This window comes from Myripristis murdjan, chromosome 8 (assembly GCF_902150065.1).
Source record: "Myripristis murdjan chromosome 8, fMyrMur1.1, whole genome shotgun sequence".
NCBI classification, from domain to species: Eukaryota; Metazoa; Chordata; class Actinopteri; order Holocentriformes; family Holocentridae; genus Myripristis; species Myripristis murdjan.
The window spans coordinates 32,712,661-32,730,008 of NC_043987.1; the positions used below are offsets into that span (position 1 = coordinate 32,712,661).

The window sequence follows — 17,348 nt, forward strand, 5'->3', positions numbered from 1 at the left end:
GTACTACAGAAAAACTTGGATATTCTCTGAGATTAAAGTGGCAAATTTTATGAGGGAAAAAACAAATCTATGGTAAAAAAAAAAAAAAAAAAAAAAAAAAGTCCAAAATTGTGAGTTTATAAAGTCATAAGTTTATGAAGAAAAAACTCATGTGCTGTCTCCTGCTGGCCGTGTCTCAGGCCTGCAGCTGATCAACTCCGCAAATTCTACTTTGACATGGGATTCAGGAACAAGGAGATCCTGTTGATTTGAGCCCAGAATCACTAGATTGTTTTCCTCTGAATCGGCCCAAGTCACAGCAAAGTCTCTTCAGAGTCCAGATGCTGAGGAGAAGATTGGGATTCTGGGCTCAAACCAGCAGGATTTCCTACTGACTGACTAAACATTGCACAAAAAATAAAGAAATTTGTTTTTGGTATTCCATCCTCTTCACTCCCAAATTCTGGAGGTAGTCTCTGATAAGCCCCGCTCTGTGGGGGTGAGCGTTATCATCTTGGAGGATAGAGTTCGGTCCCAAACTGTGGAGATATGGGATTGCCACTGGTTGCAGAATCTCATCTCGATATCTCTCTGCATTGAGATCGCCTCCAATGATGACAAGCCTCGTTTTTCCAGTGAGGGAGATGCCGCCCCACACCATCACACTGCCTCATCAAAAGTTGTTACTCTATTGGTGCAGTAATCAGCATCACGTTCTCCATGTCTTCAGCCTACGGTACCTAAGTGCTAACAGGGTGAGGAAATGGTCTTCTTGGGGTGTCGTCTTCTTGGGACGCCCACTTCGCAGTCTGTCTCTGACGTCCCCTGCTATATGGAACTTGGCCTTCACTTTGGAGATGGTACTAGGGTTCCCTCCAAATAATGCCTCAGCTTGGTTTTGCGGAACACCAGCTTGAAGTTGCACTATCGCACGGGCCCCATCCAGATCAGTACAACATTCTTGGAGCAGACACCTACTGAACACTGTCAGTAGGTGTTAATAGCAACAGCAAAATAAACTGTTTGGCATCGGGCAGAGAAGATGTGGCAATTTTTTCATGGGCGCAACCCACATCCTCAGCTCTGCTGCTCATCCCACAAATGCATGTTCCAAATGTGGCACCATTTAAAAGGGAAATAAAGAGGCTTTCCAACGGTATAAGATTTATTGCCAAGAAGCATTGCTACAACAAAGAAATATTCTACCAAACACAAATTTCCTTACTTGTGGTGCGATGTTTATATATTCTTTCTGAATGTTGCACACCATGTAGAACATAAACCATTAACCTTATTACCATTTCATTGGGCAACTTTGTCATGACCTATCCAATATTATCAGTATAGTAATGGGTGTCTGTCTTCTGAAATCGGTGTGAATCTTAAAAGAGCCTCTTGCTTTATGCAATAAGATTTGTAGATTTACTTCTTCATCGCATAGTAGTTGTTAGTTATATTAGCTGGTTAAGAACTAGGTGACTGTCTCTATGGGGTGTCGGTCAGGACACGGGAGGCAGGTCAGGTTTTCTTTCCTTTCTTTATTAAACGACTTGGTGCATCCTTGATAGGTGTGGTCTATAAGCGAATAAAGATATATGTCTTAATAATAGCAGAAAATGATAATACAAAATAAGATAATAAAAAATATTACTGCTCATAATAATGACATTTGTAAAAGGATATAAATGTCCTACAGACAGGAAAACAAGGCTACAGGTCAACAGTCAGGCAAAGGAAATAGTGCAGTACACCTCAGAGCCTACAGGCGCAAACAGGCATGATAACTAAGGTCACAGTGCCCCCTTGTGGCGACACACGTAATATAAGTTCTACTCAATTAGGCAAGGTATTGCAACTACAAACAATTAAATTGTACGGTGTATACACGGTAAACATGTAAGATATTACACAGAATAACATATGCATATGCTAGCAAGGTGAAAAGGTATTAGTCACTTGACCACAACCAACTTAAACATTTACACTGCGCCGCCGACGGCATGACCCCATGGTGCGCTCTCAATAATTGAAGTGCGTGCGCAGTCACACAGCATTTCACAAACAGATATCGGTTATTATAGAATTCAATAAACAATTACAAATAACTTACTTAGAACGGCAGGGACTCACACCAAAGGAAATATGATGCACAGAATTCAGGGAACATAAACTTATAACTAATAGAAAGTCCGTCCACTCCCGACTGTGTAGGCAACTAACTGAGGAATTTTACCGACACAGGGAGGGTCTTGTGCTCTGATTGGTCTGCGGTTGTGATGGAGTGCTCCCTGGCCAATAGGGCCAAACTACCAATTAACCATTAAATTAAGTGAAAACGCTCCTATATTAAATTCTGAGCACTATTTTGTACAGTAGTTGTAGTTTCTCCACATTTGGGTCTGGAGTTTTCACCTCAAATCACATTACTCACATTTTTTTTTTTAATTTAAGGACAGGTTTCTTGAGTAAGTGTTAAATAGTTTCAACTGAATCTTAAGGGCAGAAAGACACCACTAACAACTGTACTTTCATTAATACACATTTTCCATTTATAGTAGGTAGTGATATTCTGTGATACTTTGACAAAGTAGCTTGATGAGCACTGTCCTGTTCTCTAAGTCACCACCTGCAATCTCACACTGTAGTGCAGAAATTATGTGTTTGATCTGTAATCCACTCTGCCTTCATACAGCACAACATTCAACTCTTTATTTATTTTATTTTATTATGCCATTGTTATGTTATTTTTTATTATGTCCTCTAATGTATGGCCAAGAGGGAGCATGTACACTGAGAAGTGGATGGGGCCCAAAATGGAGCCCAGCGGTCTACCACAAGTCACAGGTGTTGATTTACAGACAGAGTTTATCAGAACTACAAAGACTTTTCTAGCAGACAGATCAATCAATCAGTCAAATTTTAGTTGTACATTTCAAATGTCTGTAGATGAAAAGAAGAAAGCATAGCCTACATGTCTGCACACAAATATATATGCATACGCATACATACGTGTATGTACACATGTATTTATTCGTGTATAATTAAGTAGATGAATACTGGTAGGTGAGCAAAACTAAAGCAAAAACAAATGTTGAAAAATAATACATGTTATTAATAAGGATCATAACCAAGCTAGACTACACTGTCACAGAGTCACATAGTCATCTCATCTAAGGTACAAAAACAGGCCGTGATAATAAAACTTTTTTCAGAAACGGAATGAGTACGTCCTACTACTGAATCCTCATACATATGTTTTTCATTTACTGGGCGAATTTCTGTCTGTATTTTCCTCCCGTCTGTTTTTGTAAGATAACTGAACAGTGTGATGGTGTGAGTATGGGTAGGAGTGTTTGCAAAATGAACTTTCATTTCAACCTGTGTGTTTCTCTACGCAGGAGGCGACTCTCACTCCTCTATCTGACACAGAGACAAGGAGCCAGACCTCAACCCGAACCTGAACGCAGGGTAAAGAGGTTCGCTGAATGTGGAGGTGAAGGTGTGGATGTGGATCAGTGTGTCAGAGGAGACTTTGTAGAAGGACAGCGAGCCAGCAGACCAGTCCAGATACACTCCAATTCTGTCAGAGGAGTCAGGTGACGGGATACCTTCTGTCTTTCTTTTATTGTGACAGGCAGTGTAGCTATTATAGGAGCACAGCAGATTCCAGGACATGTCATTTTCTCCAAGTGTGCAGTCATCTCCCTCTCCTCTCCTGCTGATTCCTCTGTAGGTCACTCCTATATCAATCCTTCCTTTCCTCACAACTTCCCAGTAACAGCGACCAGTCAGACCTTCTGCACACAGCACCTGGTATCTGTGGTCAAACCTCTCTGGGTGGTCAGGATACGGCTGCTTCTCTTCCACTGCTGTCACCTTCCTGTTGTCTTCAGACAGACAGAGGATCCTGTGTGCTGTGTTTGGGTCCAGTGTGAGTTCACAGGCATCTGATGGAGACAGAAAAACAAAAAAACAGCAGTGGATTTTGGATGAATAAACCTGTTGACACATTACAGCCATTGCCTTCATTCTTTGTATGACAGAGCAGAGTGAATGCCAGAAATCGGTATGGACTTTACATCTATAAGAGCCATTTATCTGTGAACTAATATGGACTGGATGGCCTTGCCATCATATTGTTGTTCTAAAACAATCAAACAAGAATACACTTACATTTCCTCACATCTGATTTCAACCTCTGCACTCCACCATGATCCATGCTGCAATTGGGGAGTATTCAAGGTAAGATCAGTACATAATCTCTTTGATAAAAGAAACACAAAAATAAAATAACCTACCCTATGAATGATTGTCCCAGTGGAAATCACATCATAATCATATTATGACAAAGAAAATGGTTGCCAACTCTTCACTCTCATTAAGACACTGGCTCTACCTGGCAGCAAGCCTCTTCCTACCTGAGCTTGTCCAGTCTCCAGGTTGGATCCTCCAGTCCAGCAGAGAGCAGCTTCTCTCCTGAGGCTCCTGGATGATTGTAGCTCAGGTCCAGCTCTCTCAGATGGGAGGGATTGGAGCTCAGAGCTGAGGCCAGAGCAGCACAGCCCTCCTCTGTGACCAGACAGCCTGACAGACTACAGACAGACATTATTATGGTCAGAATTTAAGTTTTAAGATTCAACTGTAGCAGTAAGTAGAAAAAAAATTCAACTACACAACTCTTCAGTGTTTGTCCCAAACTAGTTAATTTATAACCGTCCACTTGTGGCCTGCTGTCGCAGGCTGTTGAAAATTAGGGGAAGACCCATCCTGTTCCAAGGGGGTAGGATGATATGTAATATAATTTTGCTGACGTAGACTGTAACATATTCCTCCAAACCTGCTCTTTCTATGGAGGAACACACGCACAATCCATCTGCCCTCTCAACCCCACCAAACACGCCTTGTGTCTACCGAAGCACTTCAGCACACTCATAAAGGAAACTGCATTAGCCTCCTTCTTAAAGGGTCATTCAGACTACCCTTATAATAACCTGCATCTGTTGAATAAGTCGAGGAACTGACCTGAGAGCCTCCAGTCTGCAGCGTGGACTCTCCAGTCCAGCAGAGAGCAGCTTCACTCCTGAATCCTGCAGGTCGTTGTTACTCAGGTCCAGCTCTCTCAGACTGGAGGAGCTGAGAACTGATTCCAGAGCTGTACAGCTTGTCTTTGTCAGCTTACAGCCACTCAACCTTGATGGACATGAAAATGAAAACGTTTTATATTTTATTAGAGGGTGAATCAATGTATGTAGAATACCAGAAGTCTATTTTATTTGTTGGAAATGAAGCAAGTTTTTAAAACACGTGATGACATACAAAGTCAATGCAAAGACACAAACAGACGGGTTGCACCGGGTGAAGCAAATGGCGTGAATTTCCATCCATCCATGACTCAAACACTCACTTTGCATTTCATCTGAACAAACCACTAGAGTAACCATTCTTAACAGGTGGGCCTCTGTGGGCACTACTCTGGTAAAACGGACAGTGTATACTGGCCAGATGGTGGCGCAATTTGGTCTGTAACTCTATAACACTGCAAGTCCCATTGATGCCAAATGTTGCCCACATGTCCAAGGATCCTAGATCCATAATTTTGATTCATGTTTGTTTATTTATGCTTTATTCAACAGTGACAGTAGAGAGAGACAGGGAAGGGGAGGTCAGAGGAGAGAGAGGGAATGACATGCAGCAAAAGGCTCCGTCAGGAATCGAACCTGAGCTTTTATACATGATACACACTAACAGGAGATCTGCCGGGACACCCCATCGATGCACAACTTTAACCGCTGGGACCACTCATCTCTGCCACCTTGATTTTTCACCATTTTATGGTTTAGCAAAACAGCTTTTTCCAGTTGACTCTTCAGTTATATTTTATTGTTTCCTATGGGGAAAATATGTCAGATATTTGACTCATCCTTGATGCTAGGAGCCTTGGTCAGGACAGGACAGTGACAGGAGCACTACCAAACTTAGATGTCTTGGATAGTGAGGGAAAACTGTTGGTCCACCATCTAACTACTCCTTAAGTTTCAACAGCTAATGGGAAAAACAACTGTTCTTACCACCAAGCATAGAGAATTTGTACTCAGGCAGTGGTGGGATTGAAGCAGACTCGCTCGACATTTGTGAGATCAGATGAGGCAACAAAACTCTTTCTGTGAAGCCTTTGTATGGACTGAAACATTAACTGATGGTATAAGCTTACATATTGCTGAGGATGAAGAGGGCATCAGCACAGATGGAACTAGAGTCTAGAGTTTTCAGTGTTCATGTTGAGTTAAGATCCAAAGATCTCAACTTGCTCTCTAGTCCAAGAGGTCCCAAAAGTAGCCATGGTCAGTGAAATCCTGATAATTTTATCTACCTGGCAACAGAGGAGAAATGCTAAACTTGGGGATACATGATCTTTTCTCAGACAGGTTACCGATTCACTCTGAACAAGCTGGAGATGTGACAGAAAATAAACAAAACGGAAAGAAAATACAAAGAGGCACAGCGAACTAAACAGAATAATCCTGAAGGATGGATAACTGTCTCTAAATATGCCAGGGTCAGGGTCAGATTCTGTGATGCTGAACCGTAGTCCTTTGGGGAATCAGGAATATTGGGATAAACTGACCTAAGAAACTGTCAGAGGATTGATGTGGGAAAAATTGAGTCAAATGATAAGATAAAAAAACTACACTGATCTTACCTGAGACTGTCCAGTCTGCAGTGTGGACTCCTCAGTCCAGCAGAGAGCAGCTTCACTCCTGAGTCCTGCAGCTTGTTGTTACTCAGGTCCAGCTCTGTCAGACTGGAGGACTGGGAGCTGAGAACTGAGGCCAGAGCTGCACAGCTTCTCTCTGACAGATTACAGCCACTCAACCTCAAAGGAGATGTACAGATATGAAAATATTATCTCTTAAATTCAAAGGTCTTGATATCAGTGTTTTCCTCTTACGACAATTTGTGCAAAGCTGGATGGGAAGAAAACTGATTTTGGATTAAACTGAACAATAAAACTGAACAATAATAAACCAAAACAGCTGTGCAGTTCAGTGTCCAACTTGCATGGTCTTCCTGTGCTTGTTCAGGAACACTCACTTCAAAGTTTTCAGTCTGCAGTGTGGACTCCCCAGTCCTTGAGAGAGCAGCTTCACTCCTGAGTCCTGCAGCTCGTTGTTACTCAAGTCCAGCTCTCTCAGACTGGAGGACTGAGAGCTGAGAATTAAAGCCAGAGCTTCACAGCTTCTGTCTGACAGCTTACAGCCACTCAACCTGAGGAAAGACAAATGCACATAAAAATGTCACTCTGTAGTGTCTAATGTGGTTCATATATGTGCTTTAACAGTCAATAGCTGTCTTTTCATTGCCGTGCCACTGTGAGCTAGGGCTATCTTCGAGCCAGGCAGTTTTAATGTCCGTCTGCCTCCAGCTGTGAGAACAAAAACCATTCGTGTTTCCACTGTTGTGCCGATGGCCCCACAGTCTCATCCCATCCATGCATGCAAGTGGAAAGTAGGAAGCGAGTGGTTAAACTCTGCACACCCGGCACCAACTAACTCCTGCAGAACTACAGCATTTTTTCCTTTGAATGCCACTTTGTGTGTTGTGTGCTTTAACTGCCTTGTACTGACACCCCAGTTTTTTCATTTTTTTACAGTTTTTGGCAGACCTGTCCCGTTATGTGTTGGATCCCCTGCACTGCCAGCCCTGACACTATATTCACATAATGTCCTCATTTAAGCAAACACCATCTCCCCACTTATGACCCGTAACTCCAACTCAGAGCTGGTTAGCCCCGTCTGGCCCATAGGGATTCTCTAGGCCATTAGCTCTTAGAAACTGGCCCCGGCAGCCCCATCGAGGCGCCATCAAAGACAGGAAGTGATAATGGAAATGCAGCTGGCCTTGGCAAGAGCCAGCACACCCGCGTTTGGCGCGACAGTGGAAAGCCGGCTAGTGTTTAAGAATTCTGTATGTAAAGTTGGGTGAGAAGAGGACTGATTGACAAAACTTTCAAAATTTTCATTCCAATGCAAATAAATAGTAAAATGACTGTTAAAACTCAAAATGCTGATGTATGAACGACTTTGTGATACTGTAGGCCTATGTAGCATCAGGGATATTGGGATGAGTTGGCCCAAGAAACTGCTTTCGAGAGATATATTTTAATGTGGAGAAATTAGTCAATGACTAGATTTAAAAAAAAAAAAAATGCACTGATCTTACTTGAGAGTCTCCAGTCTACAATGTGGACTCTCCAGTCCAGCAGAGAGCAGCTTCACTCCTGAATCCTGTAGATCGTTGTTACTCAGGTCCAACTCTCTCAGACTGGAGGACTGGGAGCTGAGAACTGAGGCCAGAGCTTCACAGCTTCTCTCTGACAGTTTACACACACTCAGCCTGAAGAAACCAGTAGTGATAAAGCACAAACAATATTTTCTCCTTGATTTTTTCACATGTAGAATTACATTTATTAATTCATCATGTAATGAATCTGTGAACCTACAGAGATTTGTTGGAGGCTTTGACTACTGGCAGCAGCCTCAGAAGAGTCTCCTCTGAAGCAGAGTATTTCTTCAGATCAAACACTTCCAGATCCTTCTCTGATGTCAGTAAGATGAAGACCAGAGCTGACCACTGAACAGGGGAGAGTTCATCTGTGGAGAGACTTCCTGATCTCAGGTACTGTTGGATCTCCTCCACTAGAGAATGGTCATTCAGCTCATTCAGACAGTGGAACAGGTTGATGCTTCTCTCTGGAGAGGGATTCTCCCTAATCTTGTCTCTGATGTACTGGACTGTTACCTGATTGGTCTGTGAGCCACTTCCTGTCTGTGTCAGCAGGCCTCGTAGGAGAGTCTGATTGGTCTGCAGTGAAAGACCCAGGAGAAAGCGCAGGAACAAGTCCAGGTGTCCATTTGAACTCTGTAAGGCTTTGTCCAAAGCACTCTGGTAGAGGTGTTTTAGTTGGGAGGTTGATTGTCCTTCTGACAGCAGATTGACTCCAGAGTTGATGAATGTCACAAAGACATGAATAGCAGCCAGAAACTCCTGAACGCTTAGATGGACGAAGCAGAAAACCTTGTCCTGGTACAGCCCACGCTCCTCTTTAAAGATCTGTGTGAACACTCCTGAGTACACTGAGGCTGCTCTGATATCAATGCCACACTCTGCCAGGTCTTCTTCATAGAAGATCAGGTTGCCTTTCTCCAGCTGCTCAAAGGCCAGTTTTCCCAGAGACAGGATCATCTCCCTGGTCTCTGGAGTCCAGAGTGGATCTGTCTCAGCTCTCCCATGATACCTGATGTTCCCCAGTTTGGTCTGAACCAGCAGGAAGTGGATGTACATCTCAGTCAGGGTCTTGGGCAGGTCTCCTCCCTCACTGGTTTTCAACACGTCCTCCAGAACTGTAGCAGTGATCCAGCAGAAGACTGGGATGTGGCACATGATGTGGAGGCTTCGTGACGTCTTGATGTGGGAGATGATTCTGCTGGCCTGCTCCTCATCTCTGAATCTCTTCCTGAAGTATTCCTCCTTCTGTGGGTCAGTGAAGCCTCTCACCTCTGTCACCATGTCAGCACACTCAGGAGGGATCTGATTGGCTGCTGCGGGTCGTGTGGTTATCCAGAGGCGAGCAGAGGGAAGCAGGTTCCCCTTGATGAGGTTTGTCAGCAGAACGTCCACTGAGGTGGACTCCGTAGCATCAGTCAGGATCTGGTTGTTCTCGAAGTCCAGAGGAAGTCGACACTCATCCAGACCGTCAAAGATCAACACAACCTGGAACTGCTCAAACCTGCTGATTCCTGCTTCTCTGGTCTCAGAGAAGAAGAGATGAATAAGTTCCACCAAGCTGAACTTTTTCCCTCTCAGCAGATTCAGCTCTCTGAAAGTGAATGGAAATGTGAAGTGGACATGCTGGTTGGCTTTGTGTTCAGCCCAGTCCAGAGTGAACTTCTGTGTTAAGACTGTTTTCCCAATGCCAGCCACTCCCTTTGTCATCACTCTTCTGATTAGCTGATCTCTTCCAGGTAAGGGTTTAAAGATATCTTCACATTTGATTGTTGTTTCTGGTCTCACTGGTTTCCTGGATGCTGTTTCAATCCATCTGACCTCATGTTCCTCATTGAGCTCTCCACTCTCTCCCTCTGTGATGTACAGCTCTGTGTAGATCTGATTCAGTGGTGTTGGGTTTCCTGCTTTAGCAATCCCCTCAAACACACACTCAAAACTCTCCTTTAGTTTAGATTTGAGTTTATGTTGGCACACTGCAGCAGGAGTTTCTGGATGAATAAATAACAATTCAAATCAATATGTATAACAGAAAAATATGTGTTTCCTGGTAAATATGTAATTTTCTCAGCTCTCATATCAGCTCATTAATGTTGGATGGATGACAAAGTCATGTGATAGTTCATTGTGTAGGGATGGGCACATTGATAGTAAAGTATCAATAAAGTATCAATACTTGAATCTTTTGTTTCTTTTGTGGAATTAATTCACAATAAAATGTGGACACAGGTCTTAGCGCTGTAAGAATGAAACAGCAGCATCATTTTATTTCAATCCAGCAAACATTATTTGCCCAGTTGACTGTGAATAATGATACCAGAAAAGGGTAACAATCAAAAAAGTACTCAGTAGATTTGTACAAAACTTAGTGGGAATGTTGGTCTCAAGCCAGTAATGAAGCAATTACGTTTTTGAGACCACAACCAGGGCCATAGTTTCCAAATACAACGATGTAAAATCACAAAACCCAGTGGGAATGTTGGTCATGGATGAAGGCAGCACTGACTGGTCTTCAGTGCTGATTTGTTGGAAAGGGCATGTCCTACTGACAGCAGCCTTGTTGAAAAAAGCTTGGTACAAACAAGCAAGTTTCAGCTGCAACCTTGGCAGAGGTTTGTTCTCTACTGAGTGTCCTCGTTTTATGTAGGCATTTACCCGTTTTCAAAGAGAAATCACAAAGATTTCCCCCTCTGATATGTACTAAAAGTATCAGGATACTAGCCCTATTAGTTAGTACCCAGTCAAAAAGAAAACTGGTGGTATCGCCCATCCCTACAAATGTGAAAGGCAACTGTTTCGGTGATCTTTTTTTCCAATATGCACCACTGACTTAATAATTTTACCACAATAATAACTAATAATGGACTGTGCCCCTTTACTGTCCAAACTGGAAATGAATATATCTTACTGCTCTGCAGACGCTCAGCCAGCTCCTCCTGCTTCATTCTCCTCAGGAAGTGCAGTGTGATCTGCAGAAAAGCCTCCCTGCTGCTCCTCCACTGCTCCTCCTCCTCATCATCCAGCACCTCCTCGTACTCACTCTGCCTCTGTAAGCATGCTGGGTAGGCTGGATTCAGATTCCTCTGAAGCCTTCTCAGCTCGTTCTTCACAAAAGTGATAATGCTCTCCTCAAGCAGCTGGAAAAGAATAATATGCAAATAAACGGTGATATTAAAACTTGTGCAGTTTTAAAACTCAACAGTCTTAAGAGTGAAACGAGAGAGTTATGACAAGAGTGGTCATTTTTCATTTCATTTTTCTTAAGCAAAAGGTGTTTTATATTTACTCACCGTAAATACAGAGATCGGGTCTGTTTGAAGCGTCTGGGCAGACTGAACACTGAAAGCTTCTGCAGACAGTTGGTCTCTGCAGGGGGAACATGATGTATTAGACACACACACAAAATTTAAGGTGTTCTTTATTACACGGCTGTGTTGAATACTTGATTCTGATTGGTCAACAAAGCCATTCTGCAGCTGCTAACTTCTGAACAGAAAACTGCTGTCAAGCCTCATCACTGTACATCTTCCTTTCCAGATGAATGCACTTCAGGAAGCTGCACTGCTGTGTTGGAGGCTGATGTTAGAAAATTACATGTAGAGAAAAACGTTCAGTAACTGACTGGCAACATGGGGCTCTGTTGTAATGATCTAAATACACGCTCTGCAGATCATGGCACAGCTGCATTCAGGGTGTGCCCAAGTCCACTTTTGCTATTTTATCAGCAGAGAAAAGGGTTTCTGCTCCTGGCGCCTGGTTCCAAAGGGTTGTCACTTTCAATAACTTTGCCTCTTGGAAACTAGAAAAGAGACTTGGTGTAAGACAGCGCCCCTCCATGTCAAAAGATGTGTTGAACACCGGTGCGCTCCAACACCGCAGACAGAAAATGGAACAAGACACTTTCCTCCAGTCATGCGACAGCACCAGGAGCCCCTCACAGCCAACTGCCTTGAAACATAAACACAACAGGATTCCCCACAACTGTTTTTTTTTTTTTTTTTTTTTTTTAAATTGCAATTTCTTTTCTTAAACAACTAACATTGGTATAGAAACAGCTTTAAAAAGATTAACAGCTATAAATAAATAAATTATTTTTGTCAGATAAAGCCCTTTATTAAGTGGGTTAAATCACTTCTTGGTGGTCCTCTTTGGAAAAATAATGACTTTTGCAGAGGTGAAGCCCTGGTAATTATTTTTTGATAAGCCGGTGCCCCTAAAATTAGATGTGATTTAATGAAAGAGGACACTGAGACAGTAAGACAGAGTATGCAGGAGTAACTCCATTGCCCATAACTCCATAGTCTGTAACTTAGAGTAATAACAAAAAATAAATCTTTAAACTTTCCTCACATGTCATCAATAGAGTGACGTCTGTCTTTGAAATGAATAGGTAACCGCTTCGACGCATCACTCCTCATGGACACACCACTGGGTTCAGAAGAGTCTGGTCTGTCCTGCGGGACTGGGCTGCAACACAACACAGGCAGGGCTTTTACTGTGAAAACTTCACTCATTCACTTTGATTTATTTTGAATACATAAAAGGAAAGAGAACATAAAAATCAAACGAGAAAGAAATGAAAAAAAATGTCCAACAATGAAAAGCTTGGCACAAGAGAAAACATCAGAACACACACATATTGGAAGAGGAGTGGGGAGACGTGTGAACGTATTGATCCCCAGCCCTTCTCTATCAGTTACTGATTGATGATTGATCATTAATCAGCTTCCTGTTATTTGATGCTACATAAATAAAGTTTGATTGATTGATTATTTACAAATATTCTTCATTTAAATAGATGGTCACTGATAACATCATACTGGTCTTACCTCTTAGCTTTGGTCCTTCTGTCATGTTCTCCAGACAGAGGAGTTTCAAAGGCAAAGAGCCCCTCCTCTTTCTCCTCAGGCTCATCCATACCTGAGCAAACACCTTCACACACACCTTCACACACACACACACACACACACACACACACACACACACACACACACACACACACACACACACAATGCTCTGAGTTTAATTAACTCATTACATTACATTCACCTCTTGGCCTTGGGCCTAGAGGTCAATAGCAGTTCCTTCATTTTAAACATCATCAGCAAAACTGAAAAAGACCATTCATCCACTAACAAACCAAAATTTTTTAATTTGAAAATCCGAAAACTTTTGCTTGCTGCTGAGCTGCATCTTGTGGGCAGGACCTACACTTGGAAGATGTAAGGCTCCTCTCTATTGGCCGGTCCCGATGGGAGCGATAGCTCAGCCACATTCACGGTTATAATGTCATCGTGTTACTGCCACTTTCTTTTCATTATAATTCACTAACAAAACCTCTTGGATTTACAAACAAAAGTTTTTGACTCTGTTTTTTTTTTTATTTCACTTACAATAAAACTTTTTTTGACTGCAGTGTCAGTAGTTTTGCTCTCAAATCTATTTTTTTTTTAATTACAAATCTATTCTGTTCAATTGCATAATAAAGAAACAAAAAAATCTTCCAAATTCCAAATTCCTAACCCTAACCCCAACCCTCATCCATTATCTGCAGCACTTCCAGCTGATCTCACACACACACACACCCGGACGGAGGCCAGACTTTCCTGTTTCTTTCCTCGTCTGCAGAAAAGACGCAGCTCATCCTCCCCTGTCGCTGCACCTGAGTGTCTGATCTGAAGTGACTGACACACACCCAGAGCTTCAGCATCCAACTCCACAGACAGCACATCAGCACGAGGCACAGAAATCAGAATAGATCAGCTGTCGTTCCGCCCTAAGTCCACTAGATGGCGCACATAGAGCAGTTCATCAGCAGTGAGTCAGAGCCAGTGAGGAGAAACTAGTGTGACTGGGAAAAAAAAAAAATAAAAAAAAATAAAAAAATAAATAAAAACATAAAATAAAACAAAATAAAACAACTAAATGAGTAGCGAAATAAAATATAAAATATAAAAAATTAAATAAAAAAATTAAATAAAATAAAATAATGAACTATTACAGTTTTTCTCGATTGCTAAGACACATTTCTAGAAAGTTGCTCTCCTTTTCTCTGACCTGTGAACACAAAACCCAATTTTCAAGCTACATTCACAAAACCTCAGACTCCTCTTGCAAAACCAAACTTTCACTGCAAAACAGTTCAATCTGTGCTCAAAACTCTGTCTAAGGACAGAGGATGTTGTATTTTTCTGTAAAGCCCTTTGAGACAAATTTGTATTTGTGATTCTGGGCTATACAAATAAATAAAATTGAATTGAATTGAATTGAAATTGAACTGTGTTGTCAAATTGTGTCCCAAGTCAATCAAAATTAAAAACACTACTGAGCAGTCACTAAACACTACATAGAAAAATAGAAAGCACAATGCTCAGGACATGAAACTGTAGAAATAAATATTTATTGTTCACTGTAGGCTAAATGCATGTTGCAAAACAAAAAAACCTGTGCATTTAGCACTTGTACATAGTAAAAAAAAGTACAGAAAACAGAAATATTCTGTATTTACACGTAACACTTGCAGTACAAAAACAAACAGAAATCTTGTGCATTTAGCACTTGTATACAGTAAGCCTATGTAAAAATAAAGTACAAAAATATACATGGAATACAGGCCTACAAACAGTTAGCCTCACCCTCCATTACAATACTACAGTACAATGGCACAGTGATGTACTGAAACATATATTTACTTACAGTATACTGTGGTACAGTATATAGTATAGTCATACAGTAATTGCTGTCAACATTTACATACTATAATGTCAAAAAAGGTAATTTACCTGTTGTCTAAATCTTCGGATTATGGTGGACACAGTGAATCAACTGATGTTTGATTGCACCCTTTGTCCGGCCTCCCTCATGCTCATACTATGGACAAGACCATGGTCAATCACAGTAGCTCTGATTTCATCAGATATTACTGTTCTTTGTCTTCGCTGACCACCTCGACCACCTCAACCTCTTCGACCTCCTCGACCTCCTCTCACACAAACTCCTCCTCTCAGAGTTCTATCCATTGTAGAACCTCACAAAGCAGTGCTCTCTGAACTGGCTTATATATGTTCCCTCACATCATGAGCCACAAGTGTTATCAATTTTGAGTTGTTGTGTTCAACCAGTGACACCAGTGCTTTACTTGTGTTTGACTTTTGCCACCTGTGCTCACAATTATGCAGCACAAGTGCATAACAGTGAGAAAATGTGTATAAACTTGTCAAAGAAGTGCAAAATGTGCTTTAGTGGCTGAGAATATGCCTGCAAGTTGTGTCTAACTCTGCGAAAAGTGCTTAAGGTTCTGCCAAAAGGATGACCGATTCAATAAATGGGTTCAGAGCACTGTGAATTTGGTTCAGACAAGAGGGTTTAGTGTTTTAGCAACTGAGAAATACTGTATCTGAAGTTACTTTCATCACTGTGCGCTGTGCGATACTGTCGCCTGTAATATTTCCGTAATATTGCTATGGTAACTAATGACGTCATTAACACTCAAAATGTTGATAAAACTCGGATAAGCGCAGCCTATCTCCCTCCAAGATATCACACACACACACACACAGAGAGAGAGAGAGAGAGAGAGAGAGAGAGAGAGAGAGAGAGAGAGAGAGAGAGAGAGAGAGAGTTCCTGCAGCCCTTTGTTTGCTTATTTAACACAAACACTCAGTTTCACCACATCAGTCCACATTTTCATCCCAAAGAGCAAAATCTCAGACAAACACGACTTCACCGTCTGAGTGAGTGAAAACAGCCATGAAAAAACAGCCTGCAACACACAACAAACTGACCTGTAACAGCTGGGAACAGGGCCTTCGTGTCTCTCGGTGGCCGGAAATGAGAATGCGCAATAAGCGGACGTGAAAGTGAAAGTAGGAAGGTTTAGAGAGAGAGAGAAAGAGAGAGAGAGAGAGAGCGAGATGTTGGCACGGTCGGTGAAGAACTGAACGAGAAGGCATCAAAAGAAAAAATCCGACTGACATCCCTATTATCGAAAAAAATTACAGAGCCTAAAAAAAACCCCTCTAAATTAACGACATTACAGACGTAAATAAACAAACAAACAAACAAAAAAAACTCTTCTTGGTACCAAAAAAAAGTGCTTTTTTAACATTAATCTGGAAGAAGAATACAAGGATACTAGGAAGTTTATTGGTCATTATACAACAGGTTGTATAATGAAATTAAAATGTGGTTCCCTCTTGATTGATTAATTGATTGTATAAAAAATAAAATTATTATACATGGAGGAGTGCAGATGGTGCACTTCTGTATACTTCTGTATCTTTTTCCTGACGGCAGCAGGGTGAACAGGCTGTGGCTGGGGTGGGTGTTGTCTTTTAGGATCTCACTTCACCTCCCCGATATCACTGATGCTTGGTAGATGGGTGCCAATGATGTTTTGGGCAGTTTTAATCACTCGTTGCAGGGTCTTCCTGTCCTGGGCCGTGCACATCCCATGCCAGTTTGTGATGTTTCCAGTCAGGATGCTTTCAATCGCTCCTTTGTAGAAGCTGACAAGAACTTGGCGTGGGAATTTTGTTTTCTTAAGTTTCCTTAAGAAATACAGCCGTTTCGGAGCTTTTTTAACCAGGGCAGAGATATGTGAAGTCCATGTCAGATTCTCTGTTATGTTGATTCCCTGGAACTTGAAACTGCTCACTTGCTCCACCTCAGCTCCATTGATGTAGACAGGGTTGTGTGTCTTTGCCTCCTTTTTTCGAAAATCAACTATCAGCTCTTTGGTTTTGCTGACGTTGAGCAGTAGGTTGTTTTCTGTGCACCATTCTGCAAGATGGTTGATTTCCTCCCGATATGAAAACTCATCATTGTTGGAAATCCGGCCGATGATGGTGGTGTCATCCGCGAACTTCACAATAGAGTTCTCTCCATGTCGGGGGTTGCAGTTGTGGGTGTACAGCGTGAACAGGAGGGGGCTGAGCACACAGCCCTGGGGGGCTCCGGTGTTGAGCACTAGAGTGGAGGAGGAGAGACTGCCAATCCAAGTCCAGTATCCAGTTGCTGAGGGTGATACGAGTGTTCAGTTTTCCAGTCAGCTTCATGGGGGAGATTGTGTTGAAAGCTGAGCTGAA

At 42.0% G+C, this 17,348-nt stretch overlaps 1 protein-coding gene across 1 annotated transcript; it reads right to left on the minus strand.

Moving 5' to 3' along the window:
• Positions 1-2,074: 2,074 nt before the first annotated feature.
• LOC115363497 (protein NLRC3-like) lies at positions 2,075-16,065 on the minus strand. The gene is made up of 10 exons (XM_030057750.1): positions 16,047-16,065; positions 13,092-13,206; positions 12,613-12,729; positions 11,553-11,628; positions 11,171-11,399; positions 8,480-10,253; positions 8,200-8,373; positions 4,398-4,571; positions 4,153-4,199; positions 2,075-3,926 (listed from the first exon to the last, which is right to left on the minus strand). Exons 2-10 carry the CDS (start codon positions 13,178-13,180, stop codon positions 3,388-3,390), a joined length of 3,219 nt encoding a protein of 1,072 aa, XP_029913610.1. The 5' UTR covers positions 13,181-13,206; positions 16,047-16,065; the 3' UTR covers positions 2,075-3,387.
• Positions 16,066-17,348: the final 1,283 nt, after the last annotated feature.